Source organism: Lissotriton helveticus, chromosome 11 (assembly GCF_964261635.1).
Source record: "Lissotriton helveticus chromosome 11, aLisHel1.1, whole genome shotgun sequence".
Taxonomy (NCBI): domain Eukaryota; kingdom Metazoa; phylum Chordata; class Amphibia; order Caudata; family Salamandridae; genus Lissotriton; species Lissotriton helveticus.
Window position 1 is genome coordinate 131,570,948 of NC_136072.1, and position 17,526 is coordinate 131,588,473.

The 17,526-nt window shown below is 41.8% G+C and overlaps 1 protein-coding gene across 1 annotated transcript in view; it reads left to right on the forward strand.

The window, feature by feature from the left end:
• The window catches only part of OTOL1 (otolin 1), a 54,733-nt gene that overhangs the window by 6,879 nt on the left and 30,328 nt on the right, over nucleotides 1-17,526 (forward strand). The window contains exon 2 of the mRNA XM_078665381.1: nucleotides 5,973-6,344. Within this exon, the coding sequence (XP_078521507.1) occupies nucleotides 5,981-6,344 (364 nt within the window). The 5' untranslated portion in view covers nucleotides 5,973-5,980. The remainder of the gene's footprint in view (nucleotides 1-5,972; nucleotides 6,345-17,526) is intronic.

Sequence of the window (17,526 nt, forward strand, 5' to 3'; positions counted from 1 at the left end):
TTCATGACATCTTTCTTAAGAATATAAGGTAATCAGTAACTAAAACATCTTAAATTCACTATTTTATTAATCCTACTGTTTCTACCTTGTCAAGCACACTTTTACGGCAGTGGTACATCAGCTTTCTCAGTTTCAATGTTGTTTTTCTAGACGTGTGCAAAGTCCACATTTTTATTTTGCTGTCAATATAGGTTTATGTGTTGTGCAAAGGACACTCCATCACATCTCAAATTGTACATTCGGAGGATGTCACAAAATAACCTTTTTAATGAAATTAATTTGAATGGTTGCAATTTGTGACACACTCTGGCCTGCCACTTTGAGCAAACAACCATCCTTGCATTCGTTTTCCCAAGTGTGAAACATTTGTTTTAAAGCAGCCTTTTTCCATTAAAGGGACAGGTCCTGCTTTTTAAGTAAACTCCAACTTAAAAACACATAAGAGGGAGTAAGCAGTGGCCCTGTAGACCACTGCTTAATCCCCGTGACACAGCTTGAAACGGTTCGTAAAGGGGAAGCTGTCCATGTGGATAGCTTCCCCTTTGGAAATCATACACCTCCCACTTCGAGGTGTCAGTATCCAATTAATGGCTTGCAACAACAATATTAGTTTTACAGGATTGAATCATTCATTTGCAATTCCCAAAAAAGGAAGCGGCAACCCTTTCATGCCCCTGCCTATTTGCAATTCATAAAGGGTCACAAAACACTATTTACATATCTTAAAGATGTGTTCCACTTGTGCAACAAGTTTTATACAACTCAAAATTCTCTGATTTTTAGAATGCAGGGTTTGAAAATGCAAACGTTTTTTGTACATCAGGCCTAAGGCACTAAACCTGCTGTTTATTTTGCGTTAAATTGTTTTTGTCTAAAATGAAAAACATCAACACGTATCACAATATTGCATTGTGTGATATATTCTATTCTTTATTATGACCACATTGGTTTCCATTGCTTTGCCCCATATTAACCTTTGATAGGTGAATTGCTGTGGGCACTAAGTTAGCTCAATTGAATTTAAAAGATTTTTAGAATGTAAAATTATTGTTTAGAAAATAAATTATAATTACAACTTTCACCACTACTACAACTTGGCTCCAGCATCTCAATTTGCTAAGACTAGAGTGAGAATACAAGAATTTCAACGTTGGTGTAAAGGCAAGAGAAGGTAATAACTATGACTAAAGGCACCAGACTCTTAATAATACATTTTTACATTATAAAAAAATGCTCTCAAACTTTTTTTAGCCAGCATGCAAAATGCATAGACATTGACTGTTTCAAGGTAAATATTATTTAAAAAGACACAGATTTTATTAATTTTTCACTCAACAAAGAACAATAGCCAAATTTGCTATGCTAGTTGATGCACGGTCGAGAAAAGACATCACAGATCCTTATCTGCTACATTGTTCTGCTACTTCTATTATTAGCTGCCCTGGCATTGTAAAAGGCTGCCTTGCGTGGCGAACAGCCCTCACACAGATCAGGTTGCGCTGTCTTGGACAGGATTTGTATTAGAAGCATACCCCTCCAGTACAAATTCCTATATCTAGACAAACAAAGACAGATCCCACACACTGGATGTGTGCTGCGCACTTCAAAAGGCACACAATGCATCTGATTTTTTGCAAAACGAAAACAAAAATTCCTTCTTATCCTCTGCTTCGAGGATGTGTTAGTTTTTGATGCAAGGCTTGATCTTATTAAATAAGGCTTTGTGTCAAAACCTATATTTGTGTGCTGCTTTGCCCAAGTAATACCTCGCTAACACATGCACAGAGATGCAAAGCAGCACAAGGTGCTTGTCATGCTAAGGAAATGGCACCTTTCCAGCAAAAATTTGATTTTGCTCTGCTTAATGAATATCATGTGCCACTTTGTGCGGCTTTGCGCTGGTGCAATGCATTAGTAAATCTGGGCCTAGATTTTTAACACTAATTAGAACATTGGAATGTAGAGAACTCCATTAAATACAATCGAGTGTTCCGTGCTTCTAGGGGACAGTAAAAGCCCGCTGAGCAACATTCTAATGTTGCTTTTGTTCACAGCTGTTGCTGTGAACAAAGGCCTCTCAGAGCCAGAATGCTCTAATAGCCTTATAACACTTTTAGTTGCTAAAGGAGGAATTGATTTCTTATGTTATATTATTTTAAATTGTGTTACTTTACTGGAGATTCTTCCATGTTGTTTAACATTAAATTTATTATTATGAAGCTACAGCCGCATTGTGGGAAATAAAGCACCTTATGATGTGTGGGTTTTCCCCTCTGTTTAAGTGGTGCAGTGAGTATTCACGTGCTCACATAGCCCATGGACATATATGGTGTCACTTAGTGATAATTGTCCAAGGACAATGTTTCTATGAGTGATTGCTTTCAGCTAGGAAGTCCGAAATGAGATCCCTTTTGTAATGTTTAACCACTCTGCAGTGAGGCTGATTAATTGTGATAATCAATTGGAAGGCATTTTCCTCCAAGGAAGTTTCATTGAGTTTGGTCTTATGTGGCATTGTTCCTTATAAATCAGGTGGAGAAAATTAGTATACACAGTGCTGCTATACTGAAGTACACAGGACCCTGAACTGTTGTCATTTTTTAGTAATCTAAATATGTGTTCACTTCCAAAGTTCATTATGCAGAATAGTATACATTACCCAGAACCCTAACTTAGCAATTTTATGATTGTAAAAACACCTCACAGCGATTGGGATTTCCAAATATTACACAAAGATTTATAAATTCCACAGATGTGGTGTACAAATGTGCATTTTACTCTTCTTGCACTAGTGACAATAAAACAGAAGGACAAGTCAATTACATGTGTAGATAGATGACTCCTGGGCTACTGCTAATGAGACCCAAATAAGATATAGATGAAACAACTCTCTATAACAGCTTGCTTTAAATCAGTAGAGCTCAGTTGTACACTCATATTGTATATGATGACAGCAGAAATTGTAGTTTGTGCTTTTTTATTATATTTTCTATACAACATATTTTTAGGTCAGTTGTATCATATCCTTTGAGAGTGATTATAGCAGCATGTTGAGAATGCATCCGTGCATGTGCCTCTAATGAGATCCTGTGAGAGTCATTGTCACCATCAATCCCTGTCTAAAATTATTTGGAAAATGACTAGCATCACAAGCTTCATGATAAAACTGCGATGCCTCGTGTACGGAAACTGCGCTAGGTTGGTAGGTAATCCTGATGCTCTAATGTAAGACTACAACGTTATATGTAGACATACTGAGAAAGCATTGATTTCTTTATGTAGCTAAATGGGAGTCAGATATTCGCAGTATTCATATTGAGTTTAAATCCCTGCAGTAAAGCTTTATTTTGAGCTTTAACTGTGTGACTTAACCCCTTGCGTGCTTATGACGGAACCACGCCGTCATGAGCCACGGGCGGTGTGTGCTCATGACGGCGAGGTTCCGTCATGCTGCTGCCGCTCTGCCCACGCGGCACTAATTCCCCGCCTGTACGGGTGAATTAATGAGCGGGCATGGTCATGATGGAACCGCCCTGTCATGAGCACACACCACCCGTGCCTCATGACGGCGTGGTTCCATCATGAGCATGAAAGCGCCGCGCTCACCCCCTAGCCCCCCCACGCTGCAGCAGAATTCATAGCGCAGGGAAGGGGTTAACAATAAATGTGCTTATTTGTTTACGTTGAGTTTTATATGGCACTAGCTAGTCCCGAAGGTATCAGAGCGCTATACAAGTCGTGTGCTTAGGATAATTTGAGAAAAATGTGATGATACGTGTAGGTCAAAAGTAGTCAGCGAGACTTTTGGAGTTCCAGTGATGATGGCGTTGCCATAGTCCAGTTTAGAGAGGACAAGCGACAGCACCACATTCTGAAGGTCATTGTTGGGGATAAAAGGTTAGATTTGTTTTTAGGTGACTTGGTGTGAGAAGGGCTCCTTTAGCTGTGTTGTTGATGTGCTCTTTCAATTACATGTTTCTGTCCATCGTGACACCCAGGGTTTTTACGGAGTTGGAAAGTGAAAGAGAGCAGTCTGGTGCGTTCAGGTTCTTGAGCCATTCTTGGATTGATAGGGGATTGCTTTTACGGGAGAGGAGTAGCAGTTCAGACTTGCTGGGGGTCAGTTTTTGGTGTTTGGAGCTTAACTAGTTTATTTACCGTGTTAAGTGTGCCATTGAGAGAGATGGATCTTGTCTCTATGTGACTTTATATTGAACTAGAATTGTGTGCCATGGATATATAGGTAATATTTGACCTGTGCTTGTTTCAGAATAATTGTGAGGGGTTCTATGAAGAGAATAAATAGGACAGGAGGAAGGATTGACCCTTGAGGAACACCTTGTGGCACTAGCACAGATTTCAAGAGACAATTGTTGCTTTTTATTTGTTGAGAGCAATGTTGCAGGTAGGATGAGAGAACCATTTCAAGATTGTGCTGTTGATACCAGAGCAGCTCCTCAGGGTCTTGAGTAGAGCCTGATGGCTCACTGCATCAAAAGCCACCAAAAAGTCAAGTAGGAGAATGCAGCAAAAGTCACCTGCTTCAAGGGATTTGTAAATGTCATCAGTGATATTGTTCAGAGCAGTTTCAATGCTGCAGCCTCTCCTGAAGCCCGATTGGAAAGTCTCAAGAAGACTGAATTCATCAATATGCTGGTTGAGTTGAAGCAGGACACATTTCTCGATCATTTTGGTTAGGAAGGGAAGGTTGATCATTGGTCTGACATTATTGAAGTCGTTGGGGTCAGTAATTGTTTTTTTAAAGATGGGTGTGACTTTTCCTATTTGGAGGGAATCGGGGACTCTGCCAGATGAGCGAGAGGCATTCATGACTTTGGTCCAAAAAGGAGAGATTTATATGGTTGAGGGTCTGTACTAAGGCAGAGGGGAGAAAACAAAAACTGCAATATGCAAAAAATGTTCACCCAAATTAGTGTCTGAGACTGATTTCACTTGCCATCTCTTCTGTGGGTTGACCAACTGAATCACCACAAAACGAAACCCATTTCCATACTTAGGGTGAAGAGCTAAAAAAGGATGGCCTTCAACATATCCATCATTGTAGACTGAGGAATGCAAATTCAGTCACCAATTTACCTGATAACTTGATCCCGTTCATCTGTGTGCTTCCTAAGCGGGTGTAATAACCGCTGAATAGAGTAACTTGGGACTCAATCGATACCCACAATAGACTTTTCCATAAAGAATGACTTTCCTAATGACAAATCAGACAGAACCTAGAAAATCTGCAAAAGTATCCCCTGCAGGCCATAATCCATACATTCCAAAGTGTTAAGTAGCCACTGATGACGAGCACTACCAATGTCCATCATATATTGTTCAAATGATTGATTCCTCTGGTTATCTTTCCATCAGTTAATGCCAATATTGCAGTGAGCGACAGCAGGCATGTCATGCTATGCTACATTATGTTATGGTATATGTTTTCTCGTGGCATTATATGCTATTGTTCTACACTCACGCACCTTTCCTTCCTCTTTACCCTCAACCCAATATTTTGGGAGGTAATACCGCGCCAGTTAAATACAAATACTGCTAGTGGTAGTATTTACTGGGTATGATGTTACCTCCTCATTAAAGTTCTGCTGCTTGAAATGAGGGTAATGTCACATGTTGTTGCCCCAAAAACACAAAACTCAGAGGGTGCAGTATTTTGATGAGGACATGTTCTTGGCATTACTGGTGAAATCTGTGCAGGGCAAAGATACAGTATTACCACACCAGCTGTAATCCTGATTCAGGTGCCAATGAGGGGATTACAGCACTTTTTTGGAAAGAAGGCCTTAGTGAATTAGTACTTCTCTATTTATATTTCTGTTTACTGTATTCACGCAATTTACATTTTGGAATGTTGGCATAAGATGATTCTTAAACGTTTTGAATACCTTTGATATGTCTAGATCCCTGGTGACCATTTTGCCAAATAACTTTATTTACTTTTTTAATTCTAGGTGCAAATATGTTTTTTTTGTCTTGGCTCACTGTGGCTTTCATTTCTTTTCCCGTGGATGCTTATTTGGAGCCAAAAACATCCCCTTCGCCCCGGTTCTTCTTCACTAAGAAGGCGCCAGACTTTGAAGTCACTAATCATGTGGAGACTTCAGCCATACCAGCCACAGAGGAGACTATGTTCACAGAAGCCTTAGAGATAAGTGAAACCACACCTGAACTGGGAACCTTGAACCAGGCATTTAAAACCGCCACAACTCTCTTTCCCTTTGAAAATTTTACCATGGAAACGGGTGAATTTTTCTTCAATTGCTGTGACTGCTGCTCATCTATACCAGCACTGAAGGGTGACCCAGGAGACCCTGGACCCCAAGGTATGCCAAGGCATCTGTTATTGACGAAATATAAACTCATGAATAGTGCATGAAGAGTGTATGACCTTTGTGGTGGCTGATAAATGTTTTTATTACTATAATAAGAAGGATTTAGAAATTCTAAGTTTCTCTTCTGTCATACATAGGCCTGATTCACAGATTAATTTATGCACCTAAATTCAGTTTATGTGTGCAAATTGTTTGATTTATGATGAGTGCAATTTCAGTTGTGCAATTCACAAAATGGTATTTACTCTACATGTAATATTACCATATTTGGACCTAAAGCACTAGGAATACACTAGAACAACACACATACAGACATGCATGCACGCACACACACACACATATTATATTGGCCATGTGTATGCACTCTTTTCCATTTACCATCCCTATTATTTAAATGATTGGATATTTATTCCTGTGAACTGCAGACATTTTTTTTTCTAGTGTGGGATTGGAAGGAATTCTTCCAGAATTGGTTGGGGTGTAGAAGAAGGGGGTTTTTCCATTGAGAAAATATTTTCTCTGGGAACAAAAACGATTATGTATTCACATATTGCACTAAGGCAAAGCCACTTTCACATGCACAGCTTTACACTGTGACCTTTTATATGTGAGGAAAGGTCTTCTCAAAATGTTCCCAGCAAAAATAAAGGAAATTTGCAAATGTCATACATGCTAGGAGGACTCTTGGAACTATTTACGAATCCCAGGATGAATAAAGTCTTCTATGAAATATAGGTGCAAATCTATTAGTGTAGATTTTCACATCTCTTAGAGAAACGTTTCCGGAAATGCCAATGAAATAGCTCAATGAATAAAACATGCACAACAGCCAAGAAGATGGCTTAGTGAACTGAACCCTCAAAACTGACATCTGCTGTAATCAGCATCCTATACATTTCAGCCCTTGTAAAGCAGGTTCAGCCTTTCTAGGTCGTAAAATAGAGTATCATTAAAAATTGGGTAAAAGTAACAGTTTTATTTACATTGTTCAGAAATGCCATGCGTGGATTTTTTGAAAAACACATTGTTATGAGAGCGTAGTAGAATCTCAGACTAAGCGGAAGTGTTTGATTTATTGCTGGGCAGAAAACCAGAGTTGCCAAAGGCAATTTCAAAGTACTGGGGAAAATCGAATTTGTAAAACATATGCACCTTTGAGAAACGATTTCATACGAGCCTTCTATATAAAATATCTCTTTTTATTAAATGTTTGTCATAACTAAAATGTTGTTTTAATTCAGAAAAAATTAGTACCACTTGAAAAAAGTTCTTGTCAGCACATTCAGCATACATCAGAAAACTCAACTTTGTCCTGTATGCTTGTTTCTCCGGTTCATCGATAAAGCAATGTAATGAGCATACATACATGGCCACCTACTGCTTTCATAATATGACTGCATAAGACTTGAAAACAATTGTCTTTTTTGGTGTCGTAGGAATGCTTTTGGGCAAGAGTAGTGCCCGCACTGTGATTCTGCTCCAGATAGCTACAAGAGGCCTGGTGCTTCGGGACCCCGTAATCCCCAGTGTGGAAACACCAGACTGAGTTGTACAGGGTGCACTTCTGCACCTGGGGAAACTGGATGATGCCTCTGAGCAGGGGCTGCAGGCAGCGGCACAGCCCGACTTCTAATTGGTCCCCCCACCCCGCACCACTGGGGAGCAGATCATGAACCCCTCTCAGCGTGGTCTGCATGATTTATCACTGGTCCTGACCTAAAGCGCGACTCCCTCTGTCAGTCAGTCAGTCAGTCAGTCAGTCAGTCAATATTCTTTATTTCACTATTTTACAATAGGATAAAAAGTACAATAAATCCATATATGTTACATTAAAATAGAGAAAAACCAAAGGATATGATGGACGGAGCGTTGACAATACAAGCACTCACCACCAGTCAACTGATCTGGGTTTAATCCATCACCGTTCTTTAACCCACTCTGCCACCCCAGTTCAGACATGGCCATATGCAAATCAGTCTGACCCTGTGCCTCATGGGAACAGTCCAGCCCGAACTGCCAAGCCATGCCTTCCCTGGACCGGAAACAAGCTACCGAGGACCAGTTTCTGGCATTTCAGCCTTCTTCAGCCCGGCTTGCTTGAATCCAGTGGCAAAGTGAGCAAGGGACTCACATCTGAGCATACCCTGCCAAATTATGGCGAACAAAGAAAAACCAAAGGAAATGATGGACGGAGCGTTGACAATACAAGCACTCACCCCCAGTCAACTGATCTGGGTTTAATCCATCACCGTTCTTTAGCCCACTCTGCCACCCAAGTTCAGACATGGCCATATGCAAATCAGTCTGACCCTGTGCCTCATGGGAACAGTCCAGCCCAAACTACCAAGCCATGCCTTCCCTGGACCGAAAACAAGCTACCGAGGACCGGTTTCTGGCATTTCAGCCTTCTTCAGCCCGGCTTGCTTGAATCCAGTGGCAAAGTGAGCAAGGGACTCACGTCTGAGCATACCCTGCCAACTTATGGCGAACAAAGAAAAACCAAAGGAAATGATGGACGGAGCATTGACAATACAAGCACTCACCCCCAGTCAACTGATCTGGGTTTAATCCATTACCGTTCTTTAGCCCACTCTGCCACCCCAGTTCAGACATGGCCATATGCAAATCAGTCTAACCCTGTGCCTCATGGGAACAGTTCAGCTCGAACTGCCAAGCCATGCCTTCCCTGGACCGGAAACAAGCTACCGAGGACCGGTTTCTGGCATTTCAGCCTGGCCTGCTTGAATCCAGTGGCAAAGTGAGCAAGGGACTCACGGCTGAGCATACCCTGCCAAATTATGGCGAACAAAGAAAAACCAAAGGAAATGATGGACGGAGCGTTGACAATATAAGCACTCACCCCCAGTCAACTGATCTGGGTTTAATCCATCACTGTTCTTTAGCCCACTCTGCCACCCAAGTTCAGACATGGCCATATGCAAATCAGTCTGACCCTGTGCCTCATGGGAACAGTCCAGCCCAAACTACCAAGCCATGCCTTCCCTGGACCGGAAACAAGCTACCGAGGACCGGTTTCTGGCATTTCAGCCTTCTTCAGCCCGGCTTGCTTGAATCCAGTGGCAAAGTGAGCAAGGGACTCACGTCTGAGCATACCCTGCCAACTTATGGCGAACAAAGAAAAACCAAAGGAAATGATGGACGGAGCATTGACAATACAAGCACTCACCCCCAGTCAACTGATCTGGGTTTAATCCATTACCGTTCTTTAGCCCACTCTGCCACCCCAGTTCAGACATGGCCATATGCAAATCAGTCTAACCCTGTGCCTCATGGGAACAGTTCAGCTCGAACTGCCAAGCCATGCCTTCCCTGGACCGGAAACAAGCTACCGAGGACCGGTTTCTGGCATTTCAGCCTGGCTTGCTTGAATCCAGTGGCAAAGTGAGCAAGGGACTCACGTCTGAGCATACCCTGCCAACTTATGGCGAACAAAGAAAAACCGAAGGAAATGATGGACGGAGCGTTGACAATACAAGCACTCACCCCCAGTCAACTGATCTGGGTTCAATCCATCACCGTTCTTTAGCCCACTCTGCCCACCTCATGGGAACAGTCCTGGCTGAAGACGGCTGATAGCCAGAAACCGGTCCTAGGATTCTTGATTCCGGTCCAGGAAAGACATGGCTTGGCAGTTCGGGCTGGACTGTTCCCATGAGGCACAGGGTCAAGGCTGATTTGCATATGGCCATGTCTGAACTGGGGTGGTGTGGAGTGCAAAAAAACGATGGATTTAGGCCCAGATCTCTGAACTGGGGTGAATGTATGACATTGTTCTGCATTCTGTCCATCAACTGTTGGTTTTGCATTTGTCACCCCGAGTGGGATGGGTATGCTCAGACGTGAGTCCCATGCTCTCTACACCACTGGAGTCAAGCTATCCTGGCTGAAGACGGCTGATAGCCAGAAACCGGTCCTAGGATGCTTGATTCCGGTCCAGGAAAGACATGGCTTGGCAGTTCGGGCTGGACTGTTCCCATGAGGCACAGGGTCAAGGCTGATTTGCATATGGCCATGTCTGAACTGGGGTGGTGTGGAGTGCAAAAAAACGATGGATTTAGGCCCGGATCTCTGTACTGGAGTGAATGTAGGACATTGTTCTGCATTCTGTCCATCAACTGTTGGTTTTGCATTTGTCACCCCGAGTGGGATGGGTATGCTCAGACGTGAGTCCCATGCTCTCCACACCACTGGAGTCAAGCTATCCTGGCTGAAGACGGCTGATAGCCATAAACCGGTCCTAGGATGCTTGATTCCGGTCCAGGAAAGACATGGCTTGGCAGTTCGGGCTGGACTGTTCCCATGAGGCACTGGGTCAAGGCTGATTTGCATATGGCCATGTCTGAACTGGGGTGGTGTGGAGTGCAAAAAAACGATGGATTTAGGCCCAGATCTCTGTACTGGGGTGAATGTATGACATTGTTCTGCATTCTGCACATTAAAATAGAGTACAAAATAATATATTACTAAAAAGCAAGACAAATCCCGCAATTCACTCTAATGAATATGAAGAGAGAAAATGCAAGTGCGAAATTCAAATTACCATCAATATATCACTAAAAAGCAGTAAAAGACCTACAATTCACTCTAAGTTAATATGACTCCCTCTGTCATTTGCCACCTGCACCCAAACTAGGTTTGTAAATGACAGCGAAAAGGGGTACTTTTTTCTGACTAAAACCAGGATTGACATGCAGAAAAGTTCCCAGCATTCCTGCGCCCGCATGTCATTTTCCATTCTGGGCCCAGTACCTTGTCTGGAACGTTATTTGGCGTGGGGATACCAGCAGTGCCGGACAGGGAACCCAAAGCAGTCCTGGCAATTTTCTCTGACAAGCCCCTGGGGAGCACTGCCTGTCCCTGGGAGGCTGGAAACACTTGCCTCTGTTTTTCATACTAGGGGCCTATAGTGCAGGACCGACCGCTTCAAAACCGGCCCCAAGTAACAAAACCGGCCTCCAACTTTCCATCCTTCCAGAGAAATGCCCGATGCCCGGTCCGGCCAGGCCGGCCCTGGATACCAGCGGTGGGTGGCTCCTGTATCCAAGCATTCAGATATTAGGATATTTGTAATTATGCCCCAGGAGGCAAAACTCTATTTTGCCCAAAGTGCTAAAGAGCTAAAGAGCCTTGTGTGCTTCCTTATCCCCTGAAGTGGATTATTAGATCTTCTTCAGGAGGAAGCCTTCTCAGTACTGCACGCGTATTTCCTCAGTTAAGGTGTAGGAAAAATTCATGAATTCCAGTTCAAAGAACAGTGAATCACTTATTCTGTCAAAAAATACAATACGGAGGTAAAGAAAGGTGAAAAGAATACAAGATTTTTATTTTACCAAAGCAACTCGCTCCAAATAGTTTGAAATTAGGATGTCATTGTTTACAAGAATCGGAGAAAATCTCGATCTTGGCTAATATGCTCTTGGTGTGTTACATATCTCTCAAAACATGCTTTAAACACGTTTATTCTCATGAAAAACAATTTCTGTAAAGATAATGTGATCATAAAAAACATGAAGCATGGAACTAGTTCCATTCATTCATGTAAGGCGTTTAGCAATTTTTCCCTACATGAATGCACCTTCGTTGGGCTTTTGATATACAGAACTAGGGGGCAGATTTACAGTGAACTGATGAATCTGCATTAGTACGTCAGTTTCCTTGCATCAGTGGCAAATGTCCTTGCGCCACTATGGATGCGCTGTATTTACAATACAGTGCTCCATGGCGCAAGGATTAACAGATGAGTTAGAAATGATGATGCATCTGTTGGTGCAAAAGTGACGCATTACTGGAGTTGCCCATGAAAGTGAGGCAACTCCTGCAACCCGCCACAACAGATGGGAAAGTCCCATTCAAAATGCCCTGCGTCAGTCCTTATGTCTGGTCTGAGCAGGCATAGGGATTTTGAAGCAGTGAAGGCGTAGAATGACGCAGTGAAATCTTGTAGATTTCACTGCATCAGTTCTACAATGCTTTTTGCGTGGCCTGCATACATCATACCTGACGCAGGTATAATGGGACGCAGGGCTTTACAACGTGACGCATTTTCTTAGATGAGTGACATTGTAGATTGGCTGCATATTTTGCTCTGCTGCTGTGTCACAAAAGTTTGTAAATCTACCCCTAGATGTTTTTTTCATTTTTTCATATGACACAATAAAACTGAATCTCCGAACGCACACCTTCACAGTTTATCACTTGATTCAAACTGTAGAGTGTGAGGGTGACCCTGGAAAAATAAATTCATTTTCCTTATGACTTTCATTTATAGATAATAACCATGTTTATTCATATACGAATGTCGAACATGTAAACATTGCGCAGTAATGTTATCAAAGGTGACGAAAAAAACAAACTTGAAGTCTAATAGGAAATATGCAGGACTTCCTTAGAAACGGCCACATGAAGTAAAGAAAGGGAAGAGGAGTTGAGATTTTGTCTTAAATTACGATTTTGTCTTAAATTACGATTTTGTCTTAAATTACAATTTTTTTCTTAAATTAGGAATTTATCTTAACTCAAACTTAAGACAAACTTAAGTTAAACTTAAGTTAAGCTCAAGACAAAATCGTAATTTAAGACAAAATCGTAATTTAACCGCATGCACGCTAGCGGTTTTCCCGCTGCGCGCTGCGTTTTTAAAAAAGCCGCGTTACATGACGAGCTCAGCTCGTCATCAGCGTACGAGCGTCGTCGCTCATGACGAGCTGAGCTCTTCATGAGCGCGGAAGTGGTTAAGACAAATCGTAATTTAAGAAAAAATCCTAACTTAAGACAAAATCATAACTTAAGATAAAATCAATAATTTAAGACAAAATCCTAACTTAAGACTACTAAATGCGTTCAGGGAATACCAAAATTAGTAAGTTTATGAATTTGTCTTAAGTTAGTTCTGTGAATCGCCCCCCTTGTTTCCAGTAGAATGATGAGAAAACTGGTTTAACTCAGAAGAGGCAACACTGATAAGTGAATGCAGAGAGCTTTGTTTCTCCCCAGCTGTGCAAAGACAGGTGCCAGGATGCACATTGCAGTCCCGTGGAGATGCATTTTACTTGGTAGTGATGATGCAGCTCAACTTTAGATTCTCAGTTTTGTTCGAGTAGAGTTTGAATTTTGGAACTATGATCAAGATGATTTGCCTTTGATCTCAGTACCATGGGCTAGTGAAGGGAACAGCAGAATACGTCCTAACAGAATATTCAAAAGACAAAAGCATTGAACATTATGGTGGTGCACACAGAGCTAGCTGTCATCTCCTAACCATGGGGTCGATTAGGATGGTGGACGGATTGCCTCAGCCGGGCTGGCGGGGGCAATCCGTCCGCCATTCTCCTTGAAATGACCCCCCGCCACATTAGGGTGGCTGGGGGGTCTGCGGCGGACGGCAAGACCGTCCCCCGCTTACATATGGTGGCGGTGTCTGCAAGACACCGCCAACCATATTACGATGCCGGCGGTCCTATAGCTTTCCACGGCGGAAGGCATATGGTCTTTGCTTTGGGGGCCCGTTGCGGGCCCCCAGGGTGAAGGGGGTGTGGGGGGTGCACATGGGGGTACCTATGGTACCCCCCTGCGTTTCAAAGTACAACATGGCTGGTGCCTGTCATGTTGTGCTTTGAAACACACAACATGCCTTTTTAGCATTGCGGCGGCCGGTGCTTTCAGCACCGCCTGCCGCAATGTTAAAATGCGGGATGCACCCGCCACTGTGGCGGATGCATCCTAATTTGACGCACGGGACCTCCGCCCCTGTGGCGGACGGTCCCTTACTCCAACAGGATGGCGGACGGACAAAGTCCGTCCGCCATCCTAATCGACCCCCTTGTTTTCAATCCATGTGTGTAATGTTGTGTAAGATAGTATTTTGCTGAAGTTATTTTTGTTCAGGTACATGCGAGGTTAACTTTTTCTAACCGGTTGGATCCTACTGAGATTTGCAGTTTTCTCTCGAGCTACTTTACTGGATACTTTAAGCTAACTATTGATGAGGGATTCCCTGCTGTGATAACTAGTTGTCAGTTAGACACAGCTCCATGTTTTATGGGAACCATCCAATCCATCGAAAACAAATATCAGAAAACTGAAACGTAGGTGTCGAGAAAAAATAAATTGTAGCTGACAAATTAGAGATTAAGAAACAGATTTCCTTCTACTATATATAGATTTACAGATGGGTAAGTGTCAATGAGATGGCTGTTTTCCACGGAGGGTTTTCAAATGACATCACACAGACAATGAGAGCAAATTTTGAAGGAGGTTAATGCGATATTACTGACAGCTGCCAAACTCCAATTTTAGGTTATGTATTACCCCTTCCCTCCCAATCCTCCTTTCCTATGGTCATATACAGCTGACCACCATCAGTATACTAATGACACTTGATAGCAAATGTGGATTGGTAATGTATGTAGAACTACCTTGTTTTTTATGTCAATGCTGTTTTCTGCCGCCGTTCAGCTTATGTTGCCAATAACCAAGTTAGAGATCTAGTTGAAAAGTTACAACAAATATTCATTAGCAGAATGACAAAACCTTGAAAGTTTTTCTCAAGAAGAGGAAAGGCAATGCAAATAATAAGATTTTGGCAATTGATAATTAGCCTGATTCCCTACTAACATACACCAACTTTGCCCTGGTTGATTTCCTACCGCCCTTCATAGTTAGGTGAATCACTTGCAAGAAACTTCACTCTCTCCTTATAAAGGCGATGAAATGTACACATACCCATATAATTTGGCCCCTTGGTGAATATTTAAACAAATTTGCTGAACCTTCTTTCTCTTCATTATGACCATTCTTGAGATGTCCCATTTTGATGGGCCTGTCTGAGGACCCTTTAATGCAGGGGTAGTCAAACTCCTAAGAAATAGCCCAGTTTCTCTGTTCTGAGCTAACTTTAACCCCTTTAACTTTAAGTCATTAGTGGCCAAATAAAAAAAAAAAGCTTGTTTTCATCCAATATCAGGAGTATTTGGATCGACACAACCCGGTTCAGCACAGGTCAACAATGCTGAAGATCATTATAAATGGAAACAACTCCCTTGACTCTCTGGTATATTTTAGCCATTATCAAGACTAAAAAACTGTGGAACTAAGTTATTTGGGATCTCTGCAAGTCTTCAATTAATTTTACTTTTTCATTTTTATCAGGTTTTTAGATGTTGCCTGGGTCATGGCTAGCTCCATGGATTGGGTTTGGTCTTTCCTGTCTACAAATCCTATTTTATGGTCCTGCGCCATTTTTCTTCTAACAGTATTCCCATGTCCTGTTGGGTTCTCCTGGGAACTCAGCAGTACATCGGGGTGTTTAATGTCTTTGAATTCATCAATCTTGTCCTCTTCTATGAAAGTGGCTTTGGTATGTTGATAGCTGTCACCTCTATATATTCACTAATGGTTCTCAATCCCAATTGTTAGACGTTACCGAAGGGTTTTCCCCAGTTGAAAATTAAACATAAATGAATTGGTTGTGGCTAGGCTCTGTGCTCAAATCCAAGTGGACGGCCAAACCCGCCCACATGCCTATCAGAGATGTCGTCATTGATGTCGTTTAACGTAATGAGTGATGTAATATGAGTTGTCAAATGCAGTGTATGACATGGCTAAAGTAATAGTCTGTTCACTAAATTATAACTGGTGAATGTCAGTGTATGTCCAGTTTTTAAAAGTTAGTTCTTATCTAATTTCAACAACTAATTATGACATGACTTTAACCCTTGGTTTTTACAGTTTATTTCTAGGTTTTCTAACGTAATCTAAGAATGTAGTACTATACATAACTATAACATCACCTTAAACTTTGCAAGTGAATACATACATATAATAGTTGGTATGTCTGACTTTCAGTGTTCTTCAAATTGCTAACATTTGCTTTCTATCCGGACATAGAAGCATTGCAATGAGACTACTAATGTGTAAAGTTCCATATTTTGTATGAAATGTTTTATAATTTCCCCCAAATTCTGGAATAATATTTCGCATATGACACAAACTGTTAGGTGTATCTCATTTGAAACTTTCAAGTGAAGGGTTGCACAGTTGCATTGGTTGTTATCTCATTGTATTCCTAATTGGATCCCTCCTTTGATTATCCTTGGTCTCCATCACTCAACTCTTAGCCTGTCTGGCTTGCAGCTAATTGATTAACATCTTTCCTGCTTTATTACCTCCCTTGTAGTATTTCTTATCTTGTTTGATCTATATATAGTGGACCCTATGCATTTCAAGAGTACTTATTCATCTTTGCAGAACTATTATCTTTCTTCAGAGTTTTTGTAACTATGTTCTCTTGTGCTCCTTCTCTGTTTCCACAAGTTTGTGCTTAGTAGTCAGAGTTTTCATCTTGCTTTTCAGACTCACCACTTCAGTGACAAACTGTCCCCTAAGATCTGCATTAACAATACCCCATATTGTGGGACTGTCCACCTTCCCATGGCATTAGTCTGTCTCTTTTCAGTACCGTCCAGCCATTTCTTAGCTTGGACTATTGAGTCATTAATAACATCATCAATGAGTTTCCATAACCTCCCCCGACTTGCCCTTGCTTCATTGCACAAGGCAAGTGTACCTGTTATGGGGCCACAGTGAGAGAATGTCAGTAGGCCCTCATCAAGCTTTTCCAGCACACAGAGTAGTTGTTTATCAACGGAGAAGTGTTGAAAGTAGGCATAACTCATATGTACTGCAGAGAAGTGTGAGAAGTAAATTTGCTTTCCAACTAGGATCCCATAGATTGTTGTTTTAAAGAAGGCTTATTGCACTAATTTAGATGCATAGATGAATGCCAAGGCCCCAGTGATCCATTGTCTGCTCATTATAAGACTAACCACCTCCTTTTGGTATCTCTTTTGTGTTTTTCAAATATAAAGTGTGAGCTTTGGTGTAAAATGATGCTATCTTAAACATATAAGTTTCCAATTCACCGCTAAGTATTCTTTGGGCAAGTGATGTGATTTAAGGTAGAGCTGGACCACTCCTAGAATGTGTGCTTCATGAATGAATACTATTTCAGTACTTGGGGGCTTATTAGGACACCACAACCATATCAGGCCCCTTTTCTTCCCAGTCACCAGTGTGACCGGCAGAAAACCGGCGGACTGTCCTTCCTGTGTTCTCTTTTCTCAGCTAACGCCATGACGACCTTTGGGGTAAGCAA